Source organism: Rana temporaria, chromosome 6, assembly GCF_905171775.1.
Source record: "Rana temporaria chromosome 6, aRanTem1.1, whole genome shotgun sequence".
Classification (NCBI taxonomy): Eukaryota; Metazoa; Chordata; class Amphibia; order Anura; family Ranidae; genus Rana; species Rana temporaria.
The window spans coordinates 148,080,779-148,096,658 of NC_053494.1; the positions used below are offsets into that span (position 1 = coordinate 148,080,779).

The following is a 15,880-nucleotide window of genomic DNA, read 5'->3' on the forward strand; positions in this document are numbered from 1 at the left end:
ATTTAGAAGGGAAAATTAAGGAAAAGGTAACAATGCACTAGCTTAAAGGAAGCTGTTTAGAAAATAAAAAACAAACCTTTACAACCCCTCTAACCAGTTAAGGACCCCTTGACGCCGATATACGTCGGCAGAAAGACACAAGGTTGTGGGTCCTGTTCTCCGTGACCGCGCCCGCGGGATCCGATCACCGCCGGTGTCCCACGATCGGTTCACAGAGAGGAAGAACGGGGAGAGGTGAGTGTAAACAAACCTTCCCCCTTCTTCCTAGTGTGGCTGTCACTGATTGTCTGTGTGTTAGGGAACGACGATCAGTGACATCATCGCACAGCCACACCCCCCCACAGTAAGAACACTCTCTTAGGGCACACTTAACCCCTACAGCACCCCTCCTGGTTAACCCCTTCACTGGCAGTGTCATTTTCACAGTAATCAGTGCATTCTTATAGCACTTTTCGCTGTGAAAATGACAATGGTCCCAAAAATGTGTCAAAAGTGTCCGATGTGTCCGCCATAATGTCGCAGTCACTAAAAAAATCACTGTTTGCCGCCATTACTAATGGCATAAAACTACCCCTATTTTGTAAACACAGGGGGCCGGATTCAGAAAAGAGATACGCCGGCGTATCTCCTGATACGCCGTCATATTTCTGAGTCCGGCCGTCGTATCTATGCGCCTGATTCATAGAATCAGGTTACGCATAGATATCCCTAAGATTCGACAGGTGTAAGTGACTTACACCGTCGGATCTTAGGCTGCAATTCCAGGCCGGCCGCTAGGTGGCGCTTCCGTATTATTACACAAGGAATATGCAAATGCAGATTTACGCCGATTCAGAAACGAACGACCACCCGGCGTTTTTTTTTTATGTTGTTTGTGTTCGGCTTTTTCCGGCGTATAGTTACCCCTGCTATATGAGGGTAGCTAATGTTAAGTATGGCCGTCGTTCCCGCGCCGAGTTTTTAAATTTTTATGTCGTTTGCGTAAGTCGTTCGCAAATATGGCTGGACGTAATTTACGTTCACGACGAAAGCATGACGAGTTGCCAACGTCATTTGGAGCATGCGCACTGGGATTCAGTCGCGGCCGGCGCATGTGGCGGCGTAACGTAAATGAGTTACGTTACGCCAGCAGAAAGAACCGCTGATCTTTCTGAATCTGGCCCTATAACTTTTGCGCAAACCAATCAATAAACTCTTATTGCGATTTTTTTTTTACCAAAAATATGTAGAAGAATATGTATCGGCCTAAACTGAGGGGGAAAAAAAATTATATATTTTTTGGGGATATTTATTATAGTAAAAAATATTGTACTTTTTTCAAAATTGTCGCTCTATTTTTGTTTATAGCGCAAAAAATAAAAACCGCAGAGGTGATCAAATACCACCAAAAGAAAGCTCTATTTGTGGGAAAAAAAGGACGCCAATTTTGTTTGGGAGCCAAGTCGCTCGACCGTGCAATTGTCAGTTAAAGCGACGCAGTGCCGAATCACAAAAAGGGGCCAGGTCCTTTACCTGCATAATGGTCCGGGTCTTAAGTGGTTAAAGCGGAGGTTCACCCCTACAATATACTTTTTCCCCTTAGATTGATGCTCGTTTCGTCTAGGGTAATCAGCTAGTTGTTTTAAAATATGAGCAGTACTTACGGTTTACGAGATGCATCCTCTCCGTCGCTTCCGGGTATGGGCTGAGGGACTGGGCGTTCCTATTTTGATTGACAGTCTTCCGAGAGGCTTCCGACGGTCGCATCCATCGCGTCACGATTTTCCGAAAGAAGCCGAACGTCGGTGCGCAGGCGCAGTATAGAGCCGCACCGACGTTCGGCTTCTTTCGGCTACTAGTGACGCGATGGATGCGACCGTCGGAAGCCTCTCGGAAGACTGTCAATCAAGAAGGAACGCCCGCTCCCGAAGACCCATACCCGGAAGCGACGGAGAAGATGCATCTCGAAAACGGGTAAGTACAGCTCATATTTTAAAACAACTAGCCGATTCCCCTAGACCAAACGAGCATCCATCTAAGGGGAAAAGGTCAAAAAATAAATAAATGGGTGAACTCCCGCTTTAATAGTACAGGGTATAGTATAGGATGGGCTACCTTTGTCTGCTAGCTAAAAAATCTGTGTAACAAATGATGCAATTATATTTATAAGCTTTGTTTTATTTGATACATTTTAGGAGGAAGAACCAGGCTGGAAAATGAAGCCAAGTGAGTTCTTGCCAGACATAGGATCTACACGCCACACATATGAAGGTAATCTATGTTTGAATACTGTTCTGTAAAATGAAAACTGACTTTTGGCTTATAGAGTACTTTTCCACTGTCTGGGTGAGAATGGGCATGAAAGAAGGATTTGCATCTCTAACTAGTCTTACACTTTTCTTCTATTATTCATGTTTGCTTTCTTTGCAGCCGTTTGGCAAAATCGAGATGAGACCTGGAATCTTCACCAGACACATGACTCTGAGCTCATAAAAGAAGACAAGAGGAAGGAAGTAGAAGAAGAGATTAGGATTCAGGTTTGGCGGAAGTCTGCTTCTGTAATCATAAATACTTGTCACCTGAGACTGGACTTGGACGTTTTGGGACTGCTCTAAAGCGCAGATCCTGGCACCATACCACCCAGCATTACAGTGGCTGAGGAGATTGGTTACGGCTTTGCATTTTGTATTTTGTACACTTTGTAGAGAGCATCTGTATTTTCCCTGCTGTTTTTAAACCCCCTAATTTGTGCACTTAGAAATTAGATTTGCCTTTTTCACTATTATATTATTTAACAGCATGAATTCATATCTCATATATGAACAGATAAGCTTTGATTTCCCCCTGTGATATTTTCTGTATAATGATAGGTTGATGAATTGATGAGACAAGAGTTACAGAACCTGAAACTGTCTGTGGACAGAGACAAAAACAAGAAGAAAAAAGGGAAAAAAGGAGGAAAGGTAAGTGACAAGCAGGGGCGGACTGACCATTTGTCCACTCGGGCACTGCCCGAGGGCCCCATGCCACTAGGGGGCCCCATCAGGGTTGCCAGCCTCTGTAAAACCAGGGACAGTATGTAAAAATCGGTGGTTTTAAAAAAATCACAAGATTATAGCTGCCCCGCCTCTCCAGTACTGTTTCAGTGTGTGTGTGTATTCTGCGTGTATGTATACTGTGTGTCTGTGTGTGTATACTGTGTATGTATACTGTATGTGTGTATGTATACTGTGTATGTATATTGTGTGTCTGTGTGTGTATACTGTGTATGTATACTGTATGTCTGTATGTATACTGTGTATGCATATTGTGTGTCTGTGTGTGTATACTGTGTATGTATACTGTATGTGTGTATGTATACTGTGTGTCTGTGTGTGTATACTGTGTATGTATACTGTATGTGTGTATGTATACTGTGTATGTATATTGTGTGTCTGTGTGTGTATACTGTGTATGTATACTGTATGTGTGTATGTACACTGTGTATGTATATTGTGTGTCTGTGTGTGTATACTGTGTAGCCCCATAATCTATTGCCTGGGGGCCCCATAATCTCCTATTGCCCGTGAGGCCCATAATCTCCTATTGCCCGTGAGGCCCATAATCTCCTATTGCCCAGGGGCCCCATAATCTCCTATTGCCCGGGGGCCCCATGAGTTGTCAGTCTGCCCTTGGTGACAAGGTTAAATGATTAACAACTTCTAAACCGCCGTACGTCTTTATACGGCCTAACTTTAAATATTGATATCTCGGTAACGGCAGCAGCTGCTGCCACAACCGAGGTATCAATCTTTAGTGTCAGCGGTTCTGTTAGGGATAACGGCGGATTCGCCGAGAGATCGCCGTTATCGGCGGCGGGAGAGGGCCCCTTCCGCCGCTTACCGTAGCCGTCGGTAGCGGCGGAGGCAATCGGGACCGTTCGGCTGCTGACTGGGGACGAGACTGAAGGAAAAATCTCCTTCACCCGTCCCCATAGCTCTGCTGGGCGGAAGTGACGTCAAAACGTCATCCCGCCCAGCCTCTTAAAGAAACATTTTTTTTTTTGTCATTTGAAAAAATGACAGTTTCAAATGTATTTTTTTTTTTTTTTTGCATTTTAGTCTAAATATGAGATCTGAGGTCTTTTTGACCCCAGATCTCATATTTAAGAGGACCTGTCATGCTTTTTTCTATTACAAGGGATGTTTACATTCCTTGTAATAGGAATAAAAGTGATCTTTTTTTTTTTCCAGTGTAAAAAATAATAAAATAAATAAAAATAAATAAGAAAAAATAAATTTTTAAAGCGCCCCGTCCCGACGAGCTCATGCGCAGAAGCGAACGCATACGCGAGTAGCGCCCGCATATGAAAACGGTGTTCAAACGACACAAGTGAGGTATCGCCGCGATCGTTAGAGCGAGAGCAATAATTATAGCCCTAGACCTACTCTGCAACTCAAAAAATGCAACCTATAGAATTTTTTAAACGTCGCCTATCGAGATTTTTAAGGGTAAAAGTTTGACGCCATGCCACGAGCGGGCGCAATTTGTAAGCGTGACATGTTGGGTACCATTTTACTCGGCGTAACATTATCTTTCACAATATATAAAAAAATTGGGCCAAATTTATTGCTGTCTTATTTTTTAATTCAAAAAAGTGATTTTTTTCCAAAAAAAGTGCACTTGTAGGACCGCTGCGCAAATATGGTGTGACAAAAAGTATTGCAATGATCGCCATTTTATTCTCTAGGGTGTTAGAAAAAAAAATATATAATGTTTGTGGGTTTTAAGTAATTTTCTAGCAAAAAAAACTGTTTTAGTCTTGTAAACGCCAAATCTGAAAAACACCCAAAGTAGAGAAGTGGTTAAAAAGGACGTGTCTCTTCAGACTCACTTCAAGCCAGTGGCCTCATACATAATTAGAATAGTGTTCAGATATCATTGTCATACTTCCAGCGCAATGCACAAGAATCCACTTGTTTGCATGAGGCCTATTTAAGTGTATCTACAGCCAAAACTGTTTTTAGGTTTGGATAGAACTTTAAAACCCACTGTTTTTTTTTTTTTTTTGGCTGTCTGTATAGCTCCCAACTGTTCCTGATTTCGAGGGACTGTCCCTGATATGGAGCAATGTCTCTCTGTCCCTCTTTCCTCCCCATTTGTCCCTCATTTTGGTCTGATCTATATAGTTGTAAATAAAATGCACGTTTTATCTTTTAAAAAGTGTTTCCTAGTGCCAAACCTTTCATCCAACTTCTAAATGGCTGCATTTGTACATTTTAAATGCCAATAGAAAGGAATAGTTGTGGTAAAAAAAAACGTTAACCTTTTTTGTTTTAATTCTCCTTTAACCCCCTGAGCGGTAATCCCGTGCCTGGCTCGGGGTGAAATTTCAGGACCAAAAGCGGTAACCCTGAGTCAGACTCGGGACCGCCTTGCAGTGTCCACAGGCACAGGTTACTTACCTTGTTCCTGGATCCTGCGATGCCTCCGCGCTGTGTGATCGAGCGGTGTCCTCCTTGCTCGATTCACAGTGCCTGTGTGCCGCCGATCTCCGTTCCCTGCGACGTTACGAAGCACGGCGCCAAATTTAAAAAAGTAAATAAACAGTACATACAGTATACTGTAATCTTATAGATTACAGTACTGTATGAAAAAAATACACACCCCCCTTGTCCCTAGTGGTCTGCCCAGTGTCCTACATGTACTTTTATATAATAAAAACTGTTCTTTCTGCCTGGAAACTGGAGATTGTCCATAGCAACCAAAAAGTGTCACTTTATGTCAAAAGTGGTTTTAGACCAGCTAAAAAAACAGCGATAATAAATTAGAATCACTTGAAGAATTGAGTGATAGCGATTTGTGGGAACATTTTTCATTATTTCTCATTCTTTCAAGCCTGGAGGAGAGATGTGGGGTCTTATTGACCCCGCATCTCTCCTCCAGGCTTGAAAGAATGAGATTGTGAAAAAAAATTCACAGATCTCATTCTTACTAGCCACAATTGCGGTTTGTTTACTTACAGGTACCCGGGTGTGACGTCATCACATCGCGCCCAGGCCTCCGACGGTCATAGAGATGACTGGTGACCTTCTGCTCACCAGTCATCTCAATGCTTCACATCCGGCAGGCGGCGATCATCTCTCCAGGCCCCTGATGGCAAGGGAGAGCCCGGAGAAGCACCGGATGGCAGCGGGAGGGGGTGGATGATTGTTCTTACGGTGCGCAGGATCGCAGCCGGAACAAAATGATATCTGAATGATGCCTCTAGGTGCAGGTATCATTCAGATATCCCCGCACAAAGTACAGGACGTCATATGACGTTCACCCGGGATAACAGATCCCCTATTTGGACGTCATATGACGGCGTGCGGTTTTGAAGTGGTTAATATTATATATTTTTTTATAATTATTTATATGTATTTATTATATTATAATTTATGATTTTGTGTTTCAAATTTTATTATACCTGGGATAAGTGAGTTATTCCTAAGAATTGCAGTCCTACAATATAAAACGCCAAATTTCCATGCAATATAATGGTACCGCTTTCAGCACCTAAAATCTGAAATAATCATACTGCCAGGGAGGTTAAAGGGGTGTGGCAGAGGGCGTGTCTTATTCCTACATACATTTGTTAATAGGTGTCCCTCATTCCTATCTCAAAATGTTGGGAGGTGTGTGTCTGCTGTCCTTCCCCTAACTTCCTGGCCCAAAGACACTAAAGGAAGAGAGAAAATATCTATTGAAAAACAGTTTTCACTGGAGTATGTGTCCCTGTTGGCAGATTCCCCCCACCTACTCATGTAACAACCCTAAGGTGTACAGTAGGAAGGGCTTTTTTTTTTCTCAGAGAATAGGTGCAGGTACTCCCTCCTGTTGAGTCACTCTTTGTCTCTGCCCCCTACCCACCTCTGAGCACCATCCCTTGGTCCCACCCCATACCAACCCCAACTCCCAGTACTGTTTCTTTTAGAGAATATAGAACCATCCATTTTGTGCTGCTGAGCAAATTGTTTGGAATTTGTTAATTATAACAAGATGTAAAATGTAACCCCTGCAACCAGAAATAATAGATCCACCCCATCCTCATTAGACCCTCCAGCAACTATAGACCCCTGGCAACAAATACCCCCCTCTCCCAGGAACAATAGACTCTCCCAGCAGCCAGCATCAATAGACCCTCCCACTCTTACTAGTAGATCCCTCCCTGTACCATAACCCCCTAGCAACAATAGATCCCCCACCAGCAACAATAGACCGCTCAAAAAAAAAACTCCAGCACATTACAATACCCCCTGACATTACATAGATTCAGTGACAGAGGTGCTGGAACTGCGTTCCTGCTGAAAAAAAGCCCTGGATGTAGGCTTTCCTATTGCTCTCTGCTGAAGGGCAGTGATATCCAATGACAGAAAAAACTAATTTTGACAGAGCTTCCAAAACGTTCCCACTCGTTCTGAAACTAAAAACTGATACAGTTTTGTCTCTAGATAAAATATACACACAAATACTGCATAAACTGTTGGCGCTATATAAATCCTGTATAATAATAATATATATATATATATATATATATATATATATATATATAGCGCTGACAAGTTACGCATCACTTACATATATATGTATTGTACAGTCACATCAGTCTCTGCCCTCAAGGAGCTTACAATCTAAGGTCCCTAAGTCACATTCATACATACACATACTAGGCCCAATTTAGACAAGAGACAATTAACCTGATATATATATTTATTTAACAGCATCTTTATATACATCTTTAACAGCAAAGTTTGCATGCCTGTTTGTTCATTTTGAAAACCTTAACTTAAAATATATTCTAATAATAGAAAAAGAAGAAAGGGAAGAAAAGTGGTAAAAGAAAGAAAAAGAAGGAAAAAGATCTAACTCCAGACAGGTATGTGCCCATATTTTGTTGTGATAAATCTCCAACAGTTTTTAGGGATTCCACGGGGCACTAGCCTTAATGTAACAAATTGTGTTATGCTGTTTGCTATTTCTTTTAAAATATAGTAATCTTGCAGTGGGGCATCTACTTTTCTTTTATTTCTATGGCATTGTAGCATCTCCCCAAAATAAGAGATACTCTTATTATTGAGACAGTTACCACAATTATTATGAGTGCTGTGTGACCTGTGCCTTCCCACTATTCTTATCTCTGTATGAGTCAATAGGTCAGCTTATAGCACTTTGTAGCAAGTGAAGAGTTGAGGAAAGTTGGTGACATTACTACCTAGTGGCTCCTTCTGTTGTAGAGCAACCTGTAACAGGTAAAGAAGAGTGCATGCAGGTACCAGGTGGTGGATCTATAAAGCCACCACCAGATTTGTATTTTTAAAAAGATAGGTAAACTCTAAGGTAGCTAAAGACATAGTATAGGGGTCTGAAGAAATGAGCAATATCTAATTTCTTGTTTATATCACTAAGGCTGCATTCACACCTAGGCGTTTTGTCGCCTGAAGCGCGACGCTCAAAGACGCTAGAGGGGAAAAATAACATTATTCTCTATAGAGATGGTTCACATCTCCACGACGAATGCCGAAACGCCGAACGCCTGTAGCTCAAACAAGTTCCGGACCCATTTTTTCTGCGCGTATCGGGCGGTTTGGGCGTATTTGAGCGTTTCCATTTCCCATAGAAAGTAATGGAAACGCTCGATTCAAGCGACTTGCGCGACAACGAGTGTTTGCTACGGGCGTTTTGTCGCTTTAATCAATAGAACTTTTCACCCAGGCAGAAGATTAAAAAAATCTACCAACATAGCAACAAGTGATGAAAAGATGATAATTTTTCCTATTGGCTAAAATTAAAAACGTCGAAGTACAAAAACGTCAGACAACGCTGAATGCAAAGGCGCAAATAAGCATGAATACGCGCGACAAAACGCCGGAAAAAAACGCCGAAAAAAACGACCGACGCTCAGGTGTGAATGCAGCCTCAGAGCTCCTGTAGATGGACAAATATAATATGCTTTTGGGAGATTTGGGCTTCATGTACTCGGGACGTTTTAAAACCTCTCCTGAATGATTTAACTTGACAGATAATAACCAACGTTTAACCACTTCCAGCCCAAGCACGCCATATGACGTCCTGGACTTTGAGTGGGGATATCTAAATGATGCTTGCAGCTACAGGCATTATTCAGCTGTCATCTTTTTTGGCCGGCAATTATGGCCGCTTTATCATTCTTACAGGCGGTGGGAGGATACACCCCCCCCCCTCCAGTGCTTCTCTGGGCTTGCCCGTGTGATCGGCGAGCTGGAGAACAAATCGGTCGCCTCCGGAAGTTGATCATAGAGATTTCTGGTGACCAGATTGTCCCCAGTCATCTCTATGACCCACGGAGGCCCGGGTGCGACGTTAGGATGTCACAACCGGGCCGGCGCATTGTAAACAATGCCGGGGGACTCGACTGGAAAAGCCTAGACAGTTTAATTTTTTTTATCTCTGTCTTTCCAGCCTGTCTTTATAGACCCCACATCTCTCCATAAAGAGGACTTGTCACGCACTATTCCTATTATAAAGGATGTTTACATTCCTTGTAATAGGAGTAAAAGTGATCAAAAGAGAACATGTAATAATACAAAAATTAAGGTAAAATAAACAGGAACAAAAATGTAAAATTTAAAGAGCCCCGTGTCCCTGCGTGCTCGCACACAGAAGCGAGTGCATACGTAAGTAGCGCCCACATATGTAAACGGAGTTTAAATCACACATGTGAAGTAATGCCACGTGCATTAGCGCAACGCCAACAATTCTAGCCTAAGACCTCCTCTGTAACTCTAAACTGGTAATCTGTAAAAAAAAATTAAGCGTTGCCTATGGAGATTTTTAAGTACCAAAGATTGGCACCATTCCACAAGTGTGCGCAATTTTAAAGCATGTTAGATATCTATTTCATTGGAGTTACATCATCTTTCACATCATACAAAAAATTGGGCTAACTTTACTGGGTTTTTTTTCATTCATGAAACAGTTTTCTCCCCAAAAAAACACGTTTGAAAAACTGTTCATTCTGGTATTGTACAAGAAAAAGTTTAATGTCTGTCCCTTTGGATAATTTCACATAAACTGTCGTTACCGGTTCTCAAAAGCTGTGTACTAACGACCAGATTATCAGATGATCGCTTTGAAAGCTACGTTTTTCGTCCAATTTTTGTGTGTATTAGGCATAGAACTGTTTTTGCATTTTTATTGACTTGTATGGAGAAAATAGAAGCTGTAACATGTACAAAAGCCTGTGTCCACAAGCCCTAAGCAAGATCACTGTTTGTTACACTGCAGTTCTGTACAAAATATGTTGTACATACAAAAGAAATTTGTTATGTCTGGCTAGTGGTGCTAAAGCATATCTAAAACCAAAAACAAAAACTAATAGGTTTGCAGTTTACTGCTCTTTAGATATGGTGGCTGTATTTGGTTTATTTTCACACTTTTTGCCTTGTAATCCTCCTCCAGACCCTTAGGCCCAGATTCACAGAGAGCGGGCGCACATTACGCCGCCGTAGGGCAAACCAATGTACGCCACACCGACGCAGCGCAGAGAGGCAAGCATGAAATTCAGGAAGCCAGTGCTGCGTCAGCGTGGCGTAGGTTTGGAAGGCGCAGGCCGGCGTAGGTAGAAGTGGGCTTGACCCATGCAAACCCATACAAATGAGGCGTGACCCCCATGCAATCGATGGTCCGAGCGCCAGACAAGTACGTTTAACGAACTGCGCATGCGCCGTGACGTGGACGCATCCCCCTGCGCATGCTCAGAACCACGTCGGAACAACTGCCTAAGATACGCCGGATCACTGCGTATGCCATGAACGTAACCTACGCCCAGCTAGACACACGTCCAACGTAAAATACGCCGGCTTGGCTGGCTTGTGTTCCCTGGTGCAGACCTTTGCATGTCTGCTGCTGGGTTACACCTCCTTTATGGGGCTTAACTTTACGCCGGACGTACAACTTACGCGCACCTCTTGTAGCCTGCGTCGGGCGCAGGCAGGTTCGTGAATTGCCGTATTTCCCTCATTTGCATGTTTGAATGACTAATCAATGGGAGCGGCACCATGCTCCCAGCCTAAATGTGCGCCCTGTCTACGCCGGAGTAAGCAAGATACGTCGGCGGGGTGTAGCCTGGTTTTAGGCGCATCTCTGTTTGTGGGTCTTGCGCACAGATACGACGGCGCACATTTGCATTTACCTTGGCGTAACTTGTTATACGTCGGCGTAAGTGCTTTGTGAATCCGGGCCTAACTTTCTGCTTTCAAGCAATGCATCCAGCTTCTTCCCAGCAGCGGCATAAGGAAAGGGGGGTGCACTGTGATGTAAGGGAGAATGGGGGACTCAACTTCTGATGGTGGGGTGGCTCTTGACATATAATGTAAAGGGGAGGGGATGCGCTGGACATCTAATCTTATAGATACAACCGGCCCTTTTGAGGGCAATCATAATGCTGATGCGGCCCACGATGAAATTGAGTTTGACACCCCTGCCCTAGAACATGAAGTGTGTTAGGACTGCATAACACTGTGGGGGATATGTACTAAAACCGGAGAGTGGAAATTCGGGTGCAGCTCTGCATAGAAACCAAGCAGCTTTCAGGTTTTATTGCCAAAGCTTAAGGGCTCTTTCACACGGAGCGCCCGTTCCGGTTCACCTGCCAGTTTTTTTGGTGGACCTGAACGGGCGCTCCGTGCTCCTCTATGGAGCCACGGATGTCAGCGGTGACATCCCTGCTGACATCCGACCCGCTCCGATCCGCCAAAGTGTGACGGAGGAAAAACCTACTTTTCCAACCGTCTGGCGGATCGGATCGGGTGAACACAGGGCGGTCATTACTGATCCGCCCCGTGTGAAAGGGGCCTAACTGAACAAGTTGAAGTTGATTGGCTACCATGCACAGCTGCAGCAGATTTTTAGTAAATCTCCCCATTTGCTAGGACTGCATAACACTTCCCTCTCTTTTCCATTACGGTGGGAGGTGTTTTGTAGCTCATGGAGATAACAGAGAAACAATGCTAACTACTGTATACAGGACATTATCACAAGATTTCTGGCTAGAAGAAACAGCTACTTTTTTTTTTGCACTTGACGAACAGAAATAATAAAACACTTTCAGTGATATATTTACCAGACCAAAGGGGAGCAAAGAAGAAAACGTTACTGCTAGAGTTTACATTCACTTTAAGTTAGTTCTAAATATGACATTCTTTTTGTGTGTCACACAGGACCATTGATTCGTTATATGAGGAATTGGTTACAGAAGGTATTCTCATAAAACCAAAGCCTGTCAAGATGTCAGATTTCATAGGTAAAGCATTAGATCTTCTTATTTTGACTTAAAGCCGCATTGTGAGGAAAAAATATATATTGTTTTTCAATATAATCTCTATTGATGCCTGTCCCATGTGTGGATTCTGCTGTGTTTCAGATATATAGTACATGTATAGTACAGTAAGCACCAAACATCCAATGCTGAGACTCACACTCCGGCTGTTTCACAGTAGATTGCTTTCTATCCACCCCAACCATTCAGAAAATGTCTTGTATCCTTTTCACTGAATTCAAGGCATTCTGTGATTGGATGAGGGGAGACTGTGACATTCATCCACACCTCTTCCAACAATCATTAATTTGTTTTACAGTTTCTAACCTATGCTAAACAAACAACAACTTGAGTTTTATTTGGGTACCAACACATTTGTTTGAGTTGTAAAGCTGTTTGTTAACCTTCTTGTATATATTCTGCAGCTGAATACAGTTATTTGGGCACTACCATACGCCAGGCTGACATAGAGCCGATGCCATCCCTCAGTGATGTCAAGCAGCTTCTAGTCTTGTACGGAGTTCTGCCTTTAGGTGAGTTCACATTTCACTCATATGTTTACTGGTGTATTGTTGATCAGTTATTCATGGATAACAGTACAGGTTGGAACAAATGGACAAGAGGTACCGTATATACTCGAGTATAAGCCGACCCGAGTATAAGCCGAGGTACCTAATTTTACCCCAAAAAACTGGGAAAACTTATTGACTCGAGTATAACCCTAGGGTTAGAATGCAGCAGCAACTGTAAGCAGAAAAGAGGGTCAACAATGCCCATTTGCACGCCTCACTGTGCCCATTGCAACCTCACTGTGTCCATTGCAGCCTCACTGTGCCCAACCTCACTGTGCCAACCTCACTGTGCCCATTGAAACCTCACTGTGCCCATTGAAACCTCACTGTGCCCATTGCAACCTCACTGTGCCAACCCCATTGTGCCCATTGCAACCTCACTGTGCCAACCTCACTGTGCCCATTGCAACCCCACTGTGCCAATCTCACTGTGCCCATTGCAACCTCACTGTGCCCATCCTTACTGTGCCCATTGTCAGTGTACCTGAAAATTTACAGACTGCGGGCGTCCATTCATTGTTTAAAACTCATGGTCTCCTCCTGGTCCCTTCCGTGATAGGCATTTCTCAGCAGACACAGTTCCGCCTATCACGGACATTCTCTCATCCTCAGACTCCGTTTCCCAGCAGAAACTGTGTTCAGTGTTCCACCAATCACGGACATCCTCTTGTCCGAAAATGAAAAGGCGTCCGTGATTGGCAGAACACTAAACACAGTGTCTGCTGGGAAACCCAAGGATGAGAGAACGTTCTTGATAGGCGTTTCTCAGCAGACACAGTTCCGCCTATCACGGACGATCTCTCATCCTTTGGACTCCGTTTCCCAGCAGACACTGTGTTCAGTGTTCCGCCAATCACGGATGTCCTCTTGTCCGAAGATGAAAAGGCGTCCGTGATTGGCGGAACACTGAACACAGTGTCTGCTGGGAAACCCGAGGATGAGCGAACGTTCTTAATAGGCGTTTCTCAGCAGACACAGTTCCACCTATCAAGGAAGGGACCAGGAGGATACCGCGCGTTTTAAACGATGGACGCCTGCAGCCTCTCAATAACTTCAGGTACACTGACTCGAGTATAAGCCGAGGGGGGGTATTTTCAGCCTTAAAAAAAGGGCTGAAAAACTCGGCTTATACTCGAGTATATACGGTACTTGGAACTTACACCGAAAAGAAGTATCAAATGAAAGCAGTATAGAGGAAGTAGGATAAAACGGGTGATAAATCAACAGTTGAAATCCCTTTTCTTGCCTTACTCTGTTAAAAATGAATATTGAAGTTGTTTTCTGACGATCTTATTCCCGTATGAGTTTGACCATTCTGAAAAATACTTGACTTGAATCAAGGCATATTATCACGTAATAAATAACACTGTTAATATCAGGTGGGACTTGTGTGTCTAATCTTGTACTGCACTTTCACTTACCTCCATAGCTCCATGGTCTAGAGAGATCATGTGTCATGGTACAGTCTGTTGGCAGTTGTCCTAGGCCTTTCTACATATAGTAAGATTTATGTAGTGCATACAAGTCCTAATCCGGCCTTAGATTTATTCCAGAGAAGCGATCGTGGAGCTCATATGTTCTCTATGGCCCCGTACTCACGACCAAACATGTCTGCTGAAACTGGTCCGCAGACCAGTTTCAGCAGACATGTTTGGCCGTGTGTTGGCCCGAGCGGACCATTTTGGGACGGATCGGACAGGTTTCCAGCGGACAACTGTTTCCCGGACTTGTTTTAAAACAGTCCGCTGGAAACCTGTCCGCCCGGACATGTACGGTCGTCTGTACAGACCTACCGTACATGTCCTGCCGCCCGCATCCCTCGCATGCGTCGAATGACTTCGACGCATGCGTGGAAGCATTTTTAAGGCGGCCCGCCCACGTCGCCGCGTCATTGTCGCGGCGACACCGCGTCATCGACGCGGCGACACCGCGGACACGCCCCGCGTAATGTTTACGCGCGGGCTTCTGTTCGATGGTGTGTATAGCCATCGAACAGAAGTCCCCGGGCAGTCCCCGGCCAGACATGTCCGATGGAAACGGTCTGCAGACCGTTTTCATCGGACATGTCCTGCCGTGAGTACTCGGCCTAAGTGTAAGGACAACGTTTTGGAACCAGTCTTCATGGCTGGTCTCCACACAGAACTTTCCAAAGTAAATGTAGAACAGTACTAAACCTTACACAGAAATACATTTCCACTCCTGGATAAGGATATTATCTTAGTTATTCAGATAACAATTGTTTTTTTTTTCAACACTTGTTGAGGAAAAGCTTGTAAATTCTCTAGCTTTTTTTATGGTGGGACCCCAAATGTCAGTTTGCTGTTACATAGTTAGTCTGGTTAAAAAAAGATACAATCCATCTTAAAAAAAATATCCTAAAAAAATAAATCATGCAATCCTATACACTCAATCCTTTACCTACAGTTGATCCAAAGGAAGGCAAAAAACCCAGCAAAGCATGAACCAATTTGCTCCAGCAGGGGAAAAAAATTCCTTCCTGATCCCCCGAGAGGCAATCGGATATTCTCTGGATCAACTTTACCTATAAATATTAGTATCCAGTTATAATATGTACAAAGAATTTAGGCCTTTTTTTTAACGCAATCCACTGAGCGGGACAGAACCACCTCTTGAGGGAGTTTATTCCACATTTTCACAGCTTATTACCGGTAAGAAACCTTTCTGTATTTGGAGATTAAATCTTTTTTCCTCTAGACGTAAAGAGTGCCCCCTTGTCCTCTGTGATGACCTTAAAGTGAATTACTCAAAACCAAGTTCACTATATGGACCACTTATGTAATTGTAAATGTTGATTATATCCCCCCTTAATCTCCTCTTCTCAAGAGAGAATCAATTCTCTTCAGCTAATTGTTCCTCATAGCTGAGCTCCTCCATGACTTTTGTCAGTTTGGTTGCACTTTCACCAGTTTCCGATGTCACATTTGGCACCTTTCAGGGGGGAGGGGGGTGCAGATACCTGTACCTGTATTTGCACCCACTTCTGGGAATAGTT

At 43.6% G+C, this 15,880-nt stretch overlaps 1 protein-coding gene across 1 annotated transcript in view; it reads left to right on the forward strand.

The window, feature by feature from the left end:
* Positions 1 to 15,880, forward strand: part of IQCA1 (IQ motif containing with AAA domain 1) — a 297,557-nt gene that overhangs the window by 235,057 nt on the left and 46,620 nt on the right. The window contains exons 10-15 of the mRNA XM_040358492.1: positions 2,175 to 2,250; positions 2,410 to 2,516; positions 2,850 to 2,942; positions 7,809 to 7,876; positions 12,198 to 12,280; positions 12,721 to 12,828. Coding sequence (XP_040214426.1) covers positions 2,175 to 2,250; positions 2,410 to 2,516; positions 2,850 to 2,942; positions 7,809 to 7,876; positions 12,198 to 12,280; positions 12,721 to 12,828 — 535 coding nt within the window. The remainder of the gene's footprint in view (positions 1 to 2,174; positions 2,251 to 2,409; positions 2,517 to 2,849; positions 2,943 to 7,808; positions 7,877 to 12,197; positions 12,281 to 12,720; positions 12,829 to 15,880) is intronic.